This window comes from Periplaneta americana, chromosome 8, assembly GCF_040183065.1.
Source record: "Periplaneta americana isolate PAMFEO1 chromosome 8, P.americana_PAMFEO1_priV1, whole genome shotgun sequence".
Classification (NCBI taxonomy): Eukaryota; Metazoa; Arthropoda; class Insecta; order Blattodea; family Blattidae; genus Periplaneta; species Periplaneta americana.
Genome location: NC_091124.1, coordinates 173,085,094 through 173,105,113, shown reverse-complemented (window position 1 = coordinate 173,105,113; position 20,020 = coordinate 173,085,094). Strand labels below are relative to the sequence as shown.

At 37.2% G+C, this 20,020-nt stretch overlaps 1 protein-coding gene across 3 annotated transcripts in view; it reads left to right on the top strand.

Annotated features, from left to right (window-relative positions):
* The window catches only part of smg (sterile alpha motif domain containing protein 4 smaug), a 200,910-nt gene that overhangs the window by 163,260 nt on the left and 17,630 nt on the right, over positions 1–20,020 (top strand). For all 3 annotated transcript variants that reach the window (XM_069834060.1, XM_069834059.1, XM_069834061.1), the window contains exons 7-9: positions 5,680–5,876; positions 10,973–11,177; positions 16,139–16,343. In XM_069834060.1, coding sequence (XP_069690161.1) covers positions 5,680–5,876; positions 10,973–11,177; positions 16,139–16,343 — 607 coding nt within the window. The remainder of the gene's footprint in view (positions 1–5,679; positions 5,877–10,972; positions 11,178–16,138; positions 16,344–20,020) is intronic.

The following is a 20,020-nucleotide window of genomic DNA, read 5'->3' as shown; positions in this document are numbered from 1 at the left end:
CTGAATATCATGTATATGGGGGAGAGGGGGAGGAAGAGGGATGGAGAGAGAAAGAGAAGTGTATTCTTACCACAAAAAAAAAGTAACAAGTTAATGGAAATATGTTTCGGCTTACTGATATGGCTTATATTGCTTTGTGACCATAAAACACTATCACTGCCTTGAGTTCAGGGGCTTCATATGGTGGGGACAGGAGGGCAATTACCCCCCTTCTTGAATATCTTGACTGAGATGAAATGATGCATACTGGCGTCTGCCTTAGAAAATTCAAACAATTAAAAATTAAAAAACCAAACCAAAAGCCACGATTCAATATTTAATCCATCTTCCTCCAATCTCGATCACATTTTGCAGTCGAGTGGACATGTTCTGGACGAGCTTCCACAAATCATCAGGACGTCTTGGAGGGGGATTGGGCTAATTTTTCGACATATTATTATATTTCTTTATTTGTGGCCCTGAGGCTCAATTGGAAAAAGTCTGAATTCAGATGTCTATGACTCAGGTTCAAATCTTCGTCGTTCCTTTTCCTTTTAATGTGTTACAGGATAGTATAATGTAATAATATAAGAAGAAAAAACTAACACTATGGTGCAACTTACCTCAAAGGAAAAGGCGTTATTCTGTACAGTGAATTCACTCCCTCTAACAAATGGATAACTAAGCCCGATGGAATGACTAGCAGTGAATGGAAGGAGGCTATCAAGATGACTGCCAACGTAAGTGCTGTAAGAGCCATACCTGGTAGGTCTCAGGACAACCACTGCAGGTGATGCCTCAGTGAGATAGAAACCCTTGGACATGTCCTGGGAGCCTGCCCTTATGGCGAAACATTGCATATACATAGGCACCATGCAATTAAAACTAAACTGGCCGATGACCTTAGAAAACTAAAATGCACCGTCTATGAAGAAGTCCACGGAACTGCTGACAATGGCAGTAACAGACAAATTGACATAATCGCCATTAGCGAATCCCTGTCTCAGGGTATGATAATCGACCCCACCATCAGGTTTGAAACGTATAAAGGGCAGCCTGAAGATGTACATGAGGGAAACGAGCAATCTACGTTCCAACCATCCCGTATTATAAAGATAAATACCAACTTCACGATATCAGTGTTACGGGATTGATGTTTGGAGCGAGAGGAACGATACCTAACTTCTCTTCTCAATTCTGTAAGACCCTAGGACTGCACAAATCGTTTCTGAATGAACTGGCCCTCATAATTAGAGAGTCAGTCAAACTTTTACGAAACCACCTATATGGACTCTAATTCAGTGTACTGAAAACACTGATGTACCATCATCTTTTTTTCTTTCTCTTATTAGCTTTTATTGCTTCTTTACTTGTAACTTTTTTTATTCTGTAAATTGTCATTGTTTGTTTGTTTGCGTACTTGTTTACTTTTTTTCTTACTCTGTTATCTATCATCATCTATTTGTTCTTATATTGTTTTGTATGCTTTGTCTAATGGCAGCCTCTAATTTGAGGAAGCTCAATAATAATAATAATAATAATAATATGCAACTATATTTTTGACAAATCAGCCAGCATTTCATCTCCAAACAATGCATCTGAGTTTTCTAACCATCTTTGTAAAATGATGGTTCCATCAAACATTCCTTTACGTAAAGTAAATACCCATACTTTCCGGAAAGTTTTAGAAAGGTACACAGCTCATCCTGTTCCTACAGAGTCCACATTGAGGGAGTTCATATTCACAAAACAATTTTGTTGAATGGTGGTGAATAAAATAGTTTTCTAAGTAATTTTTGGACAGCATTTAATTTCTTTTGCCCATATATCCATATTTTGGTATTTTTAGGGCATAATTGCATGCATATTTTCAGAGTTTTTAGGTCATAAAACTCGAAGTCCTCGTAAGTTTTTATATTTTTATACATTTTTTACTGTATCGAATGACTTCTGTAGTTCAAAGAAATGTCTTATTAATAGAGACGAGAATTCCATGCAAATAAATATGTGTACTTTTTCCATACATATTTGCATCTTTTCGTCTTTTTGGGGATAAAAACGTGCATAATACATATTTAAGCAATTTTTAGCATTAATAATGCATATAATATACATCATCATCATCATCATCCTGTCAAGTACTAGTCCCAAAAGAACTGTTACGGCCTGAGAAAGCAATTTTCTTGCCATCTTTTCATAGGTCGACCAAGTGACCGTTTCCCATTTGGACGATACTTCATTATTGCCTTAAGGATCCTGGATGAAACCATTCTTGAGACGTGTTCCTTCCAGTTTAACTGATATCTGGAGATATAGTCCACCATTAATGACACATTAAGTTCTTGAAGGATATCTTCATTTTTCTTTCGATCCCATTTAGTGTAGCTAGCTGTTCGGCACATGAATCTCATCTCGCAAGCTATTAGTCTGCTTTCATCTTTTGTCCTTATAGTCCTCCTATAACATAAGACTGGTTGAGCTATTATTTGATAAAGACGAGTACGAGTTGATTTTTGTACCTAATGAAGGTTTTAAAACTCTATTAATGATGCCAATTGATTTGTTGAATTTTACATTTTTCTCTGATAAATCCAAATTTTCAACAAAAGAAAGTTTATATCCTAAATAATTAAACTCGTTAACTCTTTCCAGAATTGTGTTATTTAAACAAATTTTGCTTGGTATTGGGTATTTACCACAAAAGGCCATTATTTTTTTTTTGTTTGTTTTTTTTTTAATTTAATTTAATTATTTATTTAATACTTTACACTTGAGCTACATTAGGCATTGCAGCCCGAAAGAGCAGAAGCTTGTGCTCGGACGCAGTTCAGATCAGTTATACAAAATATATCACAAAATTAAGAGAGTTCATTGAGCACAATGACATTAATAAGTGGTAAAATACATACAGCATGTAATAATAGGGTCTATATACAAATAGAAAATACACAAGTACATAAATATTAGAGTATCAATGTTAATGGATATTTCCATTGAATATTTTTGAGCTATTAAATTTAAATTATGCACTGACCATTGCAAATCATCTTCAGATGTTAGTAAAACAAGATCATCTGCAAACATTATTGCATCTAATTTTAAATTTCTGTTAATAGTTAATACATTATATTCAGTTTAAATGCATGTTTTGATGGTCTTGAGTGGACACCTCAGTTTCTCGATTTTTATGTTCCTTATTTTAGCTTCAGGAATCAGGAGTGAAGAAGAAAAAGAAAAAAAAACTAAATAACATAAAAATGAAATAAAATGTTCAGATTTTCACAATGAGATGTTAGAGGACCTTTTCCTGGATGGAAGTTCACTTTTACAACACTTTACTGAGGACCCTCTATACACTGCGTGTCATAAATGAATTTATTACTTTGGATATTTTGAGAATAGTAGAGAGGAAGTATAGAGGATTCAAGGAAACTGCCGACAAATAATTTAAGTCAAAAGCACACTTTCAGGAGGCTGTAAATTCTCTCCTTTTCCAGTATTAGTAGCAATTTAATCTAATTAATTAATCCAATTTCTAAAATTGGAATCATTCACTAAACTGTGTTTGTAGTGTGTGAACTCGTAAGCAGTTAATGTGCTTGTTTATTCTGTTTGCGTGTGTTAATGTGGTTCTAATATGCTTTCAATTAAAGATTCCAAAAGTGTGCTATTTGCATAGTGGATTAAAGGAAAGGATTTTATTAGATCAGATGGGGATGTCATATTTTGCAATTGTTGCAGTAAAGAGTTAAGCAATTTTATTTTTTCTGTTTCCGAATATTTTATATGGCAGTTATTTGTAAAAAATTACAAAACTTCTTTAAAATATTTAATTAAATTACGATGTCCGTTTTTAAATCTTATCTAGGTAACCATAAGGACTAATATAATTTCAGATGAAATGTACTGAAAACTTTCAAGTTGACCAGCATGTCGCATCTGCCTCACATATTGCAAGAATGCAAAAATGGAAAGAATCTGCAAAGAATTCCATAGATCCCTTGGGTATGCTTGTGGGAAAGTGGGTGTAGCGGCGAAAAACAAATTGGACAGGGTTATAAATGCTAACCCGGACTACGGATTCATTTGTTCAGTGAAGAAGGTTATTCCTGGTGAAAACTTGAATGAAGAATTTGACCTGACACTGTCACAAATATGTGTTCATTCAAGTTTAAACCCATAACTTCTTCCAATGTAGAGAGGTCATTCTCTGTCTACAAAAACATATTGACTGACAAGTGCAGGAACCTTCAGAAACTAATTTAGTAATGTTGTTAGGTTATTAACTGGAAAAAAAAAAAAAAAATGAAGTGAAATAAGATATTTGGAACAAAAATTAAAGTGCATATTTTAATGTATTTTTCACTTAATCATGCATATTTTAGTTTGATAGTGCATGAATGCATGCATATTTTGGGATTTTATAGTGCATTAAATGAGTATAAGGGTACAGTGCATTAGTTATTCATAGATTTCAAAAAGGCATATGACTCGGTTAAGAGAGATTTTTTATATGATATTCTTATTGAATTTGGGATTCCCAAGAAACTAGTTCGATTAATTAAAATGTGTCTCAGTGAAACATACAGCAGAGTCGGTATAGGTCAGTTTCTGTCAGATGCATTTCCAATTCACTGTGGGCTAAAGAAAGGAGATGCACTATCACCTTTACTTTTTAACTTTGCTCTAGAGTATGCCATTAGGAAAGTCCAGGATAACAGGGTTTGGAATTGAACGGGTTACATCAGCTGCTTGTCTATGCGGATGACGTGAACATGTTAGGAGAAAATCCACAAGCGATTAGGGGAAAATACGGGAATTTTACTTGAAGCAAGTAAAGAGATAGGTTTGGAAGTAAATCCCGAAAAGACAAAGTATATGACTATGTCTCGTGACAAGAATGTTGTACGAAATGGAAATATAAAAATTGGAAATTATCCTTTGAAGAGGTGGAAAAATTCAAGTACCTGGGAGCAACAGTAACAAATATAAATGATACTCGGGAGGAAATTAAACACAGAATAAATATGGGAAATGCCTGTTATTATTCGGTTGAGAAGCTTTTATCATCCAGTCTGCTGTCAAAAAATCTGAAAGTTAGAATTTATAAAACAGTTATATTACCGGTTGTTTTGTATGGTTGTGAAACTTTGACTCTCATTTTGAGAGAGGAACATAGGTTAAGGGTGTTTGAGAATAAGGTGCTTAGAAAAATATTTGGGGCTAAGAGGGATGAAGTTACAAAAGAATGGAGAAAGTTACACAACACAGAACTGCACACATTGTATACTTCACCTGACATAATTACGAACATTAAATCCAGACGTTTGAGATGGGCAGGGCATGTAGCACGTATGGGCGAATCCAGAAATGCATATAGAGTGTTAGTTGGGAGGCCGGAGGGAAAAAGACCTTTGGGGAGGCCGAGACGTAGATGGGAAGATAATATTAAAATGGATTTGAGGGAGGTGGGATATGATGATAGAGACTGGATTAGTCTTGCTCAGGATAGGGACCAATGACGGGCTTATGTGAGGGCGGCAATGAACCTCCGGGTTCCTTAAAAGCCAGTAAGTAAGTGTAGCGCATGAAATTCTCGTCTTTACTTATTAACTTACAAAAGCTCCTTCAACCTTTAATGTAATGACTGGAATTCTATCTAGAATCAAGTTTATTTTATATTTCATTACTTGTTTGCAGATGTTCCAGCCTGGCTGAAATCATTGCGCCTGCACAAGTATGCACAACTGTTTGCACAACTGAGTTACGAAGAAATGCTGGCTCTTACAGAAGAGCAACTTGCTGCTCAAGGAGTCACCAAAGGGGCTCGTCATAAAATAATCATTAGCATTCGTAAACTTAGAGAGCGTTACAACACTCTGTGTCAATTGGAAAAGGTGAGACACTAAATGCAGTCTTGTAGAATTTAGTCAGGGAACTTGTTTAAGCTTTGTCAGTGTGAAGAAGACTGGTACTGTTGAGCACAAGGTTATAGTTGTTGCCTCACTACTGGTTTTTGTTCATAAATTCCTTTTGGATTCATTGGATTTTGAACCTGAATCTTCAGCACTTAAAATTACTCTATTTATTCAAATAGGCTAGTGGTATGTCTTTGCATAACAGTAAATAATGCTCTAAATGCTAATCAGGTGCAATTGTTTCTCAGCAGTTGAGATGCTGAAATCCAGTATAGTTGGAGTTACTTTTCTAAAGAAATAATTTCTGGAACACAAACTATTTTCACGCGCGCGCAGTTGGATGTACTGTACAGCCATCACGCGTTGAAGAATATTGTGCCAGTCTTCTACCGCGATGTTTGTGTGCTTCATGCCTTTCAGGCTTGGTAGGTTCATGTTCCTGTATCGCCAATATATTTTTGTCCTATCTCTATTGAAGTCGTTATGTTGGTACAGGTATCTGCGAAAAGAAAGAAGTGGCTTACCCAGCGAATAGGGATTATAAAGAATGGACACTTCGCGTCGGTACCTTTGATGTAGCCGGACCGATTTCAATGGCCTTCAAGCTAGCTAGAGCGTCAGATTCTGCTTTCTCCCTAGAGTTGGCGCTGACATCACACCGGCTAGCAGTCGACACAGCGGAAATATAACACACATAATTAATACATCTACGTTCATTATGTACTCAAATAAAATAAATTGGATCCATAAAATAATAAATCCTTCATTAACTGTAATATCTAGACTCTAGAGTTCCTTTATAATGAGAGTTCAGACGTTGACCCCAACAACAATTAAAATATGTAATGTTTTGATAGTGCTGAAAATGGAAAAACAAAACTCTCACGAGAAGTAAAACCATATACCTATATTATATTATATTATAAAAATATTAAACGAATTTGATGCTTAATTTTATAATGTATTATATTATTTTATAATATTGTGAATTTTATTAGTAACAACAATGTAATTTATTCGTCACAACAATAATTCCTTTCTACAATTCACCTTAAACGCTCTCGTCAACAATTGGATCTTCACTCAACACAGTATTCGTTATAGCACTCCACCGACGACAATGACAATTTACTTGGACTATTACGCACAACAATGAACTGTTAATCTTAACTAATATTTACAAAGCACTATTTACAAATCAGAACTACCAGTTCTCAGTTCTTCTATCTCAGTCACTCGAGTTCACGGTATCTCGAACCACAGACCTTCAGAGACAGTTCACTGTACTCGAACTCGGGTCCCTCCAACTGTGGTCCACTGCACTCGAACTCAGGTCCCTCCAACTGCGGTCCACTGCACTCGAACTCAGGCCTTCGGATGCTGACGCAGATGCGGACGCACACTCGAGTCGAACTCCGGCTGGCTTGCTTGCTCTGGCTTACTCATTGACTGAATAACTGAAAACTCTAAAACTGAAACTGCTCGAGTTCGCTGGCGCTTCTTCTTTTATAGCAAAATCATAGTTGCGAGAAATTTCTACAGGTGTGTAGAGAATTATCTCGATATCTCCACTTCGACGGACTTCTGGAATAGTCGAGAAGGTCGTTCCACATTCACTGCGTTAAGTAGCAGCTGCGCGCGCAGCCTTCCCTCGCGTGTAGGCTCCTTTCCCCTTTCCCCGTGAAGCCCGCGCGATATGCTCTCTCGCGGGACGCTGGTCGTGAGTTCGAATCTCACGTCGCTGTCACAATATAATTTATGATATCTGAAATATAAAATATTATTATAACTAGTTTGTCACTGAGAAATAAGGAAAAGCTGTTAACTTGAATTTATTTGAAGCAAAGCGTTACTGGATTATGCAATGAGGTAGGCGATGTTTGAATCCTGTGTGTCAACTCTATTCTCAATTATTATGTTAGCGTATGCTCGATTACACTACCTCTAGCGCTTGAAAGTGGAACTATCCGCTGGCACACAGAAAAACAAAACACAGGAAAATTCGCTCAGTGTCCATTCTTTATAATCCCTATTCGCTGGCTTACCCTTCTGTGATGGCACTAACTGAGGATTTCGTTCCGTCTTTAAAAAATTCAGTTCTGATTAGTTCTGCATTTGAACATTTTTTCCATAGGTTACTATAACTACCCCCGCTCCGTGGCGTCGCGGTCTAAGGCATCCCGCCTAGGACTCGCGTTATGGAATGCGCGCTGGTTTGAGTCCTCATGGGGGAAGAAATTTTCTCATGAAATTTCGGCCAGTGTATGGGACCGGTGCCCACTCACCATCGTGATGCACTTGGGGAGCTACGATAGGTAGCGAAATCCGGTTGCGAATACCAGCTATAACGGCTAGGGGATCATCGTGTTAACCACATGATACCTCCATTCTGGTTGGATGATCGTTCACTTCTGCTTCGGCATGTGGGCGTGAGGCCAGCAGCCGGCTGGTCGGTCTAGGCCCTTCACGGGCAGTAGCGCCACGGATTATTACTATAACTACCATGAACAATGGATATAGTGTACATTATAGAGCTATGGACATTATGACTCTGGACATCTGAGCGAAGTGGACATTATAGAACTATGGACATTTTGACTCTGGACAATTTAACGTGGACATTTTCAACGTGGACATTATTCCATGGACATTTTGACGTATGGACATTATAACCTGGACTTATGTCTGGTAACCAGATGAGATTTATTGCCTGATATGTCTAGCACATAGCACTGTTTGCATTAGCAGCTGAAGAATTTGAAAAACATAATATCTAGAAAACTAGGCTTTCTCCGGATGAAGAAATTCATAGGGAGGTTTCTTATTTCAAATGGAACATATGGGGGAACAATCATTGTGAAAATGCATTATCACTTGGTGAGCCTTCCTTGTGAGTAACTTGTAATCTCACTAACAAATTCTAATTCAAACTGACTGTGTGATTCTGTCTGTTTCACTCTGTGGTATGCCTGAACTCTCACAGTAGGGAGCTGCTGTCTGACAGTCCCAAGCACTACTAACCACTCTGCATTTTATTTTAATTTAAGGGGAATATGCTGCATCTGCTTGACCTGTGTGAATGTACTAGTCCAGCATTTCTCAAACTATGGTCCGCGGACCACCTGTGGTCCTAGAGTTCTGTCCTTGTGGTCCTTCAAAAAGGACAGAAGAAAATATAAAATTCAAACGAATTGCGTATTACACTATAGCTGTAAATCTCAGAATTTAAAAATGACACATTGCAATCGCCTTTCACTTTTCTCCCAGTACTAATGTTTTATGAATTTTCTTACCCTACCCGTCTACCCACTTCCCACTCTACTCTCAGCAACAAATGAAGGATTTAAAGCACTACGAACATGGCGTTTCTCGCCATTTTCTCCTTCATATCTGGTGCCGAGCCTGTAACCCACCCAGGAACCACTCTAATTCATAACAGAGGAACCTTTTAATAGTTTTGCCAATACCCAGTATGCACATACTGTAGGTCGTACATCAATAATAGAACGTGCCAAATTGCATCTTTACTTATTGAAAATCGGGCATGTTTCTGCATTAATATTTTTATTTCCGACCAGCCTCATGGTCTAGTGGTCAGAGCTTCTGGCTATAGTTCATGAGATCCCGGGTTCGATTCCCAGTTAGAGCACAGGAATTTTTCCTTAAAGGGGATTATTCCTGTGTTCGTCCATGGTCTGGAATTTAGGTTAAGTTTAGATTTAAGACCTCTCCTGGCACTACATTATCATAATCATCCTAACACATCATCGGGGTAATGTAACTCCGCCTTCCAGGCGCCCCAACCTCAGAAGTGGGTTACAACTAAGCCACGGCCAGGAGAGAAGACCAGAAATGTCGAAAGACAACCTGGTGGCATTGGATAAAAAAAATATTTTTATTTCCTTTTTCCAGATGACGATATAAGAAATTTTAGACTTCGGCTATTTTAAAATCCGACAGGTTTACTTTTTACACTTGCGTGTTTTGTCTCTAAGTGCCGTTTCAATTTCGCGGGTTTCATACTGTTCTCCAACCAGGAGATCAACCGTGAAAGGAATGTGCTTACTATTGGAGTGAAGTAGATAGTAATATTATCGTTATAACGTCAGTTTAAAAACCATGTGCTCTCCTGCATATGTATGGCGAGATTAAAAGACCAGGAGATTAACAGTGATCTAATTTTGTAACTAGGGTAGTATAAACATGTGTGTCAATGTTATGGTTTGTGTTGTGAGAGCTAGCCAATAGAGAAACAAGTACCCACGTGTGTGACCTTATGACATCTTATGACATCAACATTCATTCACAGCATCACCCCCCTGCATTTCATTCCGGAAAGACTTTCTCGTGGTTGGAGCACAGTACACTCATTTAAAGCATTTCATAACAAACAATGCACCGAGGTTTTGGTTCACTCTCATTGCCACATCAAGTAAATTCAAGTTCCAAATAACTCTTGTCATATTTACGAAAGTATTTTTTCTTTGAATAGCTACCACTAGGATTAGATATTTCTTTAATGGCACTATAATTAATATATTTCTTCACACACAGCTTCTGAACTATTAGCATCACGTTCCTTTCTTTTCAAAGATCTGGATCGAAGCCAGTTTTCCATTATTTATAATGGGCACTATTTAACAGACAGAGACATGGAAAACTACTAGCGTAAGAAGGATTTCAAACAACTAACTGCTAACAGGCAAGCGATGAATCAACAATGCACAGAATTTGTTATGAGTTACTTGTGATTGGCTACAAAAAATAGAATTACAAAAGTATTATAATTAATTAATTCTATTTTAAAATATAAGTATAATGGTATTAAAATATGCTACAAAAATGATAAATTTGCTTTCGAAGTGGTCCGCAGAACTGTTCTGACTTAAAAATGTGGTCCCCATTTCAAAAAAGTTTGAGAAACGCTGTACTAGTCTATTTATTTCAATGTTGCGAAACTTAAGGCTACTCAATTTTGTTATTCTAATCACTTAAATAGATACTAATCGTTAGTCATGAAAAAATGTATTTACTAAAATAATGAGAAATGATATGGCGTTGTTACATTGGTACAGGATGTAGTGGAAGGTGACAATCTTGCCTTGGCTCTAGAAGAGCTGAAGGCAATTCTAATCTCACCAATCAGAGCCTCACCCCGTGAGGACAAGGAGAGAGAGGAGACTGATTTGAAACTAGGCAGTGGCAGCGAGTTGCCTGCTCCCACCACTGCAGTTCCTGACGAGGATATCCCCGCCCAGTTCACCAAAGTCATGGGCAAAGGTGAGGCTTACAGTAAATTAGACACTTCACTGGAGTTTCGAGAATTTGTTAATTGCATTAAATTGATTAGTTTCGCTCTTTATTTATGCATGATTGCATTTCGTTTCTTATATACAGTAAAACCTTGATAAGATGTGACTGCTTATTACGCTATCCCATGTAATACACTTTTTTTTGTCCGGTCCCTGCACATTTCATATATAACACCTTTATAAAATACCCTGTTTGTTGTGCTCAAGTCCCACATAATCCGCTGTTTTTGTGGAATATTTTCGATGTAATTTTCAGCAATGTACTGTAACAGCAATGAAACATCTTGGTCATTGAACTCACTGGTGCCATTAACCTGAAAAGTATTGGTATTCGACCCTTTACCTGCGCATTTAAACCTTCATACTTCATACCTTAGTATACCCCACCCTCTTGTTACGCTCTCTTATTCGACTTCTTACCTGTGCTGTTAAAGCCTACATACAGTTACAATACCTCACCCTCTTGCTAACCCTCTCTCTCAAACAGCATTCTTCACTTGACCGTAATAAAATTCGGAAAATTTTTGCTGGGCAGTTTGTTGTCCTTTAGTGTATTGAAGTATCTGTGAATGTGATTACAATGAGTGTTAAACAAAGAGCGCTTTCTGTGTCGGAGAAAATTGGAAATCTTACGAAATACGATGAGAACAGTACTCTTACTCAGAAACAACTCTCTGATGCATTAGAAATCCCATCATCGATATTAAGAATGATAATAAAAAATCGCGACTGAACCACTACAGCTCTGACGTCAGGAGGATGTAATCGCGGGAAAGTGAAGTGTGGTAAACATGAGGACTTGGAGAACACGCACACGGCAAACAGCTATAAATGGCTTTATTTTTTTTTTTCCGAAATAATTAAGTACAATGCATATTGTAAATGTGTGTGATGTAGAGTACAGTAATTACATAATAGAGTAATACTATATTACCTTTCATGAATCATGTATTTCAATAAAGAAAAATGCTAATAGATACTGTATATAAGCTTAAGTCAAAATTAGTATACCCGCCTAATATGCGGTCCTGGTTAATATGCGGTTTACACCCGGTCCCTTGAACAGCGTCTTATCGGGGTTTTACTGTAGAAGTTAAACTTTTGGTTATTTAAGTGTGTTTCAAATATTTAATGGTATTTAATATTTTTATTAGTATTCGACAATTTCAGCACAAAAACACAAACAAAATTGGCATATGACTAAAAAGTAAAATGAAAAGACTTTTAATACTTTTGTTGACTATTTCACTTTTCAATATTGCTTGTATCCTCTGGTAGCTTGATAAAGTTTTGTGTCTATTGAGCACAGTGTATATGTGGTTACTGATGTACCGTAATCACTTCCAAATACTTAGTACTACACCTGAGTTATTATTTCTTATAGCGCATTCTTATTAAACAACTTTGATACCCATAACTTGCTGGCATTTCTCTAATAGATTTAAATCTGGGGTATTGCCACTCGGTCGAACACAGTGATGTGACATTTGAAGATAATTCTTTACCTTGAGCAGAAAATGACAAAGGCCTGGATGTTCTTTGACATAAAATGTACGAAACATACTGATGCATTGGACCAGTTATGTTATTTTACGTATTTGATTGAATGCCATTGTACAGTGATACAGCTTGAAGTCAAATGGAGTATCTTTAAAGACCAAGCTTAAAACATTTTTCAAAACAGAAGTGTACTGCTTGGAATTCATGGCATCACGAACTTTGTTTCCCATTATTCTTGTCTGATATGTATCACCTGTCAGCGACATAACAAAATATATATCAGTGTCCCTTTCGAGAAACTTGATACATTTTTAGCAAACAGCATATTCTGAATCTCACCAGACCAATGGACATCAATAATGTCATGCTGCAGTGTTATAGGAACAAAACTGCTTTGAAAATTAAAGAGCTATCGTAACACCTGTGCGAGCTGTTGTATGTGTTACTCTAGCAAGATTTTGCTAAATTTTCATAGTCATCTGGCTCAAATAAAAGACACTTAATATTTTAGGAGAAAAATTCGCTCCGGCGCCGGGGACCGAACCCGGGTCCTTGGTTCTACGTACCAAGCGCTCTGACCACTGAGCTACGCCGAATTCAATCCACAGCACCGGATCGAACTTTCCTCCTTCAATGTTTCCCTTTGTGTCCTGACTCCAAGTTAGGCATATATATATGTTGACGTGTATCCAATGTCAACTGCCATTATACTAGGAGCGCACTCAGCTGAGTGACTTGTTGGCCGGGAATCCGCAGTTATTATGCACTGCTAGCTGAGAGAATATTATAGATATATTAATTTGTCCTACAGAATTTAACTATAATATTGACACTTAATACTGTGGATTGAATTCGGCGTAGCTCAGTGGTCAGAGTGCTTGGTATGTAGAACTAAGGACCCGGGTTCGATCCCCGGCGCCGAAGCGAATTTTTCTCCGAAAATATTGTCAATATTACAGATAAATTCTGTAGGACAAATTAATATATCTATAATATTCAAATAAAAGAGATTACGACCATTTTACTTCTTGATCCAGTTGTAATAACTGGTCCGTTGACATATTCGTTCATAAGTCGTTAACTTACTTTCTTCACATGGTGCTCATTACAAACAAAACAGCAGAACACACCACCATGACACGAAGTGCAAAATGTCATTCGTCTGTCAATTCCCGCCCTTTTCAAGAACCAATGAAATTCATTGATGGTGACTGACTGATGGACACAGTCACTGCCTCTGCAAGCTGATGGAAGTGCTGCTACAGCACTGGAGCATCAATGACGTCATTGCTGAAATTCGGAACACCATGATTCCAACAGGTTGCTCAGCTCATAAATTCGGACACTGAAATCTTTGCTAGTTCCCTGAAGTTCTGGTTACACCCAGATGTGGACCTTGCTGAGCCTGAAGTTAACATCATTGTCACTTATATGAAATCTAATTTATTGACTACAGTGAGGATCCGCCCCTGATTGAGGTTCTGGCTCATATGTACAGACCCAGAAACAAAATTTGTTTTCTGAGCATGTGCAGTATGTTATAACTGGAACTTTGAAAATTCAGGTGGCCCAAATTTTGTTTCTGGGTCTGTAAATCTATTATCAGGCAATATATCTCTCACTTGACGATATGTGTCAGAAAAAGAAAAATTGTTGCATACATCTTAAGCCTGATTAGTGGAATATGTTACTAGTCAACGATGTATGCAACGGAAAGGGGAAGAAACTGGCCACCCTATCCCATTATTTCCTGGCTTAGTTGCTTCATGAGTGATGACTTCTTGGTGTCACGAGATTCCAACCAGTCTTCGGACTGTTGACTAAACATATGAAACCAGACAGTGAGGATGATAGATTTCACTTTTTCACTGTCATATACTGTTCACTATTGAAATAATATAGATTGTATTTTGATGAATCAGAGAATATCACTATTTTCTACTGCTGCGTTGTCAAATTATTCACATATTCTTTGTCCATACCAAATGTTCTCAGTTTTTTCTTCATGGAAAAATAAAAAACTATGGTTTCTTATGATGTCTGTAGGTCTTACTAAATCTGAGAGCAGTGTCACTGTACTGGCATGATCTTCAGTTGTTCTTTTCATGCGAAAGTTAGCTCATTATGATAAGAATTCTGCAAATTGATTAAAATTATCTTGAGCGGGAGCATTCACTTGTTTCGAGTCCTGTGCGATATTTGCTTTCTAAATCTTGCCAATTCTAATAGTTCTGGTATTAAATTTAAAAAGTTATATACTGTATGGATTTTGTAAATAATGACAAAATGTAAATTTAAATTTACGAGTATATATTCTTATTGTGTAGTAGACATAAGATGAATTGTATTACATACTTCTTAATTTCAATTCAGGAATCCGCACCTGAGCACGAATTTTACTCTTTCAGGAGCGAGCTAAAGTTTTTCTGTTTATTTATATTTTATGTTACATTTATTAGCTAAATAAATAAATCAATATTACCTACATATTGCGCTTCGTGACTGTATACAGGGTGATTCTCTTATCAAATTAGTTCTTGGCTAGAGTTGTAGTAGTTTTGTATAGTGTTGTAGTTTTTGCATAGTTTCTTTACAACCTTAGACACACAAAATAAGCGATCTTCTTTAGCGTGAATTTGTCCAAGTCCACTTTTGTCAGGTCCTGGTTCATATACTAAAGAAAGGATGTTTATTTTGCACGTAATATATCCCTTGGAAATATCTTTATTATAGATTGGTTAAGTCTAATATGTGGAATGTTGTTGATGATGATGATGATGATTATTATTATTATTATTATTATTATTATTATTATTATTATTATTATTATTATTATTATTATTATTGATGGTGGTGGTGGTGATGATTATGATAATACTTGATCATAAACAGACAGAAAAAGCAACAAACAACCAAACAAAACAAAATAAAAACAGAGCAGAGTTGTGCATAAGAAATTGTTCATGTGTAAACCTAAACTCTCATGGAATTAACCAGTCTTCCGAAGGGGACTTAGCATATGGTCATTTTTTTGTTTTGTGTGTATAGGCAGTGAATAAAATGACGATGATAATAACAAGCCAGTTCCCTTATGTTTCACCCTTGGTGAACATAATTGAAGAGTCCACTGCAAGAATGATGGATGTCACTTTCTTGTCGAAAATGAACCAAGACTGTCAATGCATAGCTTAAGACATATAGAATGTAGACAGAGAGTTGCATGGCATTAACACTGATAATAGTCATTGTCCAGTAATGATCGGAAAATCACAGTTAAGCTTTGAGCACTAAGCATTTCAAACTTTCAATCGCTTCTCCTGCAAAATGTATTCCAAATGACATCCATCATTCTTGCAGTGGACTCTTCAATTATTCTGAAGTTGCATGACGTATTTATTTCCTACTTCACTTTCTCTCATCTGTCCACAGTGTGCACTCAACTGTTGGTGAGCACTCGTGCTGAGGAGGAGACTGTACGCCTGTTTATGTGGCTGTTGGACCATGCACTGCAGCACGAGGCTTTCACCCCACAACAGAAGCGGCGTCTGAGTTCGTGGAGACTTCAGATCCAGGATGCGTGGCATCTGTCCCCTTCCCAGCACAAGGCCAGTGACCAGCGCCATGGCAGACACAAGTGAGTGTATTTCATAACAATAGAGCAGCAAAATTAAATGGTACACACTTGCAGAGTTTTTGCCAGCGAGAAATGTGTCGCGAGAAAATAAAAAAATTGATAACATTGATTCAAATGGACGTCCACACACTGGAAGAGATTCTCTTTCGAGCCAAAAACCTGGCACGAGTTTCTCGCTGGGATCGGTAGCTCAGCGAATTTTCTTGACACATCTATCAAAGATGTTTGACATTTATACTCTTTACGATGATTGAATGTAGAAAAAGATATCACAGGTGGCAATGAATTGTATTGTTTTTATTTGAAAATGGGGAAAGGAGACTGATAATTGCAGTTAGAGACTTATCGAACTTATACGATGTCACCTGTAGGCCTATTTATATGATACACGGGATGAAAACTATAAAAACACGAAACTTAAAGAAGAAATCTGGAGACAAATATCAGATTATCTGAAAATAAATAGGGCTATATTTTATTTTGATGAGATTTAATAGTATTAATCAGGGGCGGCTCGTCCATAGGACAGGAAAATAAAAATAATATTTATTTTAATTTTTAGAAGAATTGTTACAGCTTTTATTGGTAAATTGCTTTATATTTCATCTGGCCGGGAATATGTACTATTATCTTATGCATAATCTTTTTGTGCGTCAACTGTATTGGAATTGACACTGCATTCAGAGTCGTCCTGGGATCTGCAGGGTGGTCAGCTCATAGAGAGTGTCTCTTGCTTGGTCAGGGGGTAGAGAGGTGAAGGGGAGCAGAGGAAAACTGCCGCTGTTTAAAACCCATATTTCGCTGCAGTGGTTGCAGAGCCAGGCAACAAGGGATCTTTCCTCTCCTCCCACACCGCTATTGTAATGCTGCGTCTAATGGATTCTCTATTCCCTTGAAACTTAATGACAAAATTTTTATTTTCTTTTCACATACTTATTGTTGTAGAATCTTATCGAGTTAATATAACGAAATTAATATTCTCTTTTGCCTTATTATTACTTATATATCCAGCCTCCAGCAGAAGCTAATATTTGCCTTAACTCAAAATGATTGCACGAGTAGAACCCTTTTGATATAGCACGTAAAATACGAAAGAGACTTCTTTTCCAGTTTTATAAAATATCAATATATCTGAGTGTTGCTTTGGTGTGACTTCTTAATACCTTAACTTAACCAGTGCAAATGTGCAAGCATGAGTGTGTGTGAATTACAGAATATTAATTTTATTTTTCCCTTGCGGAGAATATTGATGTAATGAAGTGAAATTAAAGGGTCGTCCGTTACCCGACTTAAATCTTACTTAAGCTTCATCCAGCCGAAATAGTGCATATATGTAAGGAAGTATAACAATGAAATTTACGCTAAGCATTTGTGGTTACGTGGATGTGAACAAAAAAATCTGTATTTTGTTTTCCTTGCCTCCTCTTCGGTGGTGATACTGCATGGACTAGGAGTGGTGTGACAGATTTAGGACATTTGCCCCTAAAAAGCAAAATGCACGAATCTTCGCAGTCTCACCTGAAAAATGTTGTTTCATTGGCTATGTTACGCAACTCATATTGCTGTGCAATTAAGTGAAACAAACAGAACAAACATTCTCAAACATAATCAAGAAGAGTCGACCTGGTTGGCGAGTTGGTATAGCGCTGGCCTTCTATGCCCAAGGTTGCGGGTTCGATCCTGGGCCAGGTCGATGGCATTTAAGTGTGCTTAAATGCGACAGGCTCATGTCAGTAGATTTACTGGCCTGTAAAAGAACTCCTGCGGGACAAAATTCCGGCACATCCGGCGATGCTGATATAACCTCTGCAGTTGTGAGCATCGTTAAATAAAACATAACATTTAATCAAGAAGTGATAAAAAATCGTGAAATTATTAAAAAAAAATTGATTGTATCAAATTTTGTGGCCAATATGAACTTCCCCTTAGGGGACATGGTGAAAAAACGATTCGAAGAACCCTGATGTGTTTCGTGGGTTGCTACAGTTCGTGAGTAATCTAAACGAGCCTCTCAAAAATCATTTGGAACATGTCACTGTTTAAGGTTATTCTAAGACAATTCAGAATGAACTGGTAGATTGTAAGTTGAGTGTCTGCCGATCTGAAATTCAGACTGAAATCGATGGTATTAGTTTTTCTTAGGGATTAGCAAATGGTCCTACAGACATCTCCCAACTAAGTCAGGAAGTTTTGGTTTTTCGATGTGTAGTGCATTTATTTTTGTCCTATACTTATTAGTAATGGTATCAAGAAGTGAAATTTGTATGTACCGAAATCTACTGCAGCTCTCCCAATCCACAAGTTCACGAGCCGCCACTGGTATTAATTAAACATTTGAAATAATGTATCTATATGTCTTAACAGTTTACATAATTTTAATCAGAACATAGCAAAGAATCCTCTATCATATCATGAATGGCAAAAAACTGTGATCCATTCAACCTGAAATAACGCCTAAGTGTATCATCATTCAAATAGAAACCAGTGTCCAAAACTCGCCCTTATTTTCGTAAAATACAATGTGATTTTCAGATATTTCTGGCTTCAGTTTTAGGCCTACTTTTTCTTTTCATTAACAAAATATGTTCATGTAACTCCATTTCATCATCTGAATACTCAGATTCAACATAGCGTTTGTACGTAATTTGTAAAGTACAACAATATACTTATAGGTTATACATTTAAGTACGACAATATACGTAAATATATAACCTATAATATTTCCCCCAACGAGTCATTACTATAATCCGAAAAATGCTTTCTGCATGAAGGCAGTGCATAGATGATAATAGCAAGGTGTGATCTGTTATAGCGAGATCTCGCTAAGTGTGTGGAGGAGGGCTCTTCGCCTCTTTCTCGCAACACATTTCTCGCTAGCGAAAACTCTTAAAGTGTGATACAGGCCTAACACATGGATCACTGCCACCTCGCACAACACAATACAACCAAATTTAATGTGCATTGGACAACAATTTTCCCTCGAGGTAACACATGGATCACTGCCTACCGCCTCGCATGTATTTCCACACAACACAACACAACCACATGTAATGTGCATTTGACACTACATTTTTTCCTCGAACCATCACAACACGTCATTCCGTCTGTACTCGAAGCTGGACATGGACACAATGAAGCTACATTGCATTTCTGCAATACATTATGCCAGTTCCCCTGAACACAAATAGATTCATTTTCCCTTCTACCGCCAACTCGTCTCTGTAGCCGAGAGGTCTAAAGCGTGACCAAAAAGCATGCGTGCATTTCGTTAGGAAGATCGACGGATCGAATACTACCCTCCGCAAAGTCGTAAAAAAAAAAAAAGGAGAGGCTGGAGAGAGACAGAGGGACACAGGACGAGACGTGCTCAACGACATCTCACTGCTGACTAATTGGCCCCACAGGAATTGTTCTTACTGCCAAGTAATGTGTTCTTGATGTATTCAAAGTGACTGAATACTTTCTGGACAGACCTAATACATATCCTATGTCGTATATTATTTCTCGGTCCAGCTTTTCTTTGGCCATTTTATGTTTGAAACAAACTTATCCACATTCCTCTGTGATTTCTACAAAAGAAGTTAAGCATCTCTTCTAATCTTTTCTTTTCAGTTCTCATCCTGACCTTCACTTGATATTTCTCTTTTACCAACAAGGTTCTGTGATGAGAATTACAG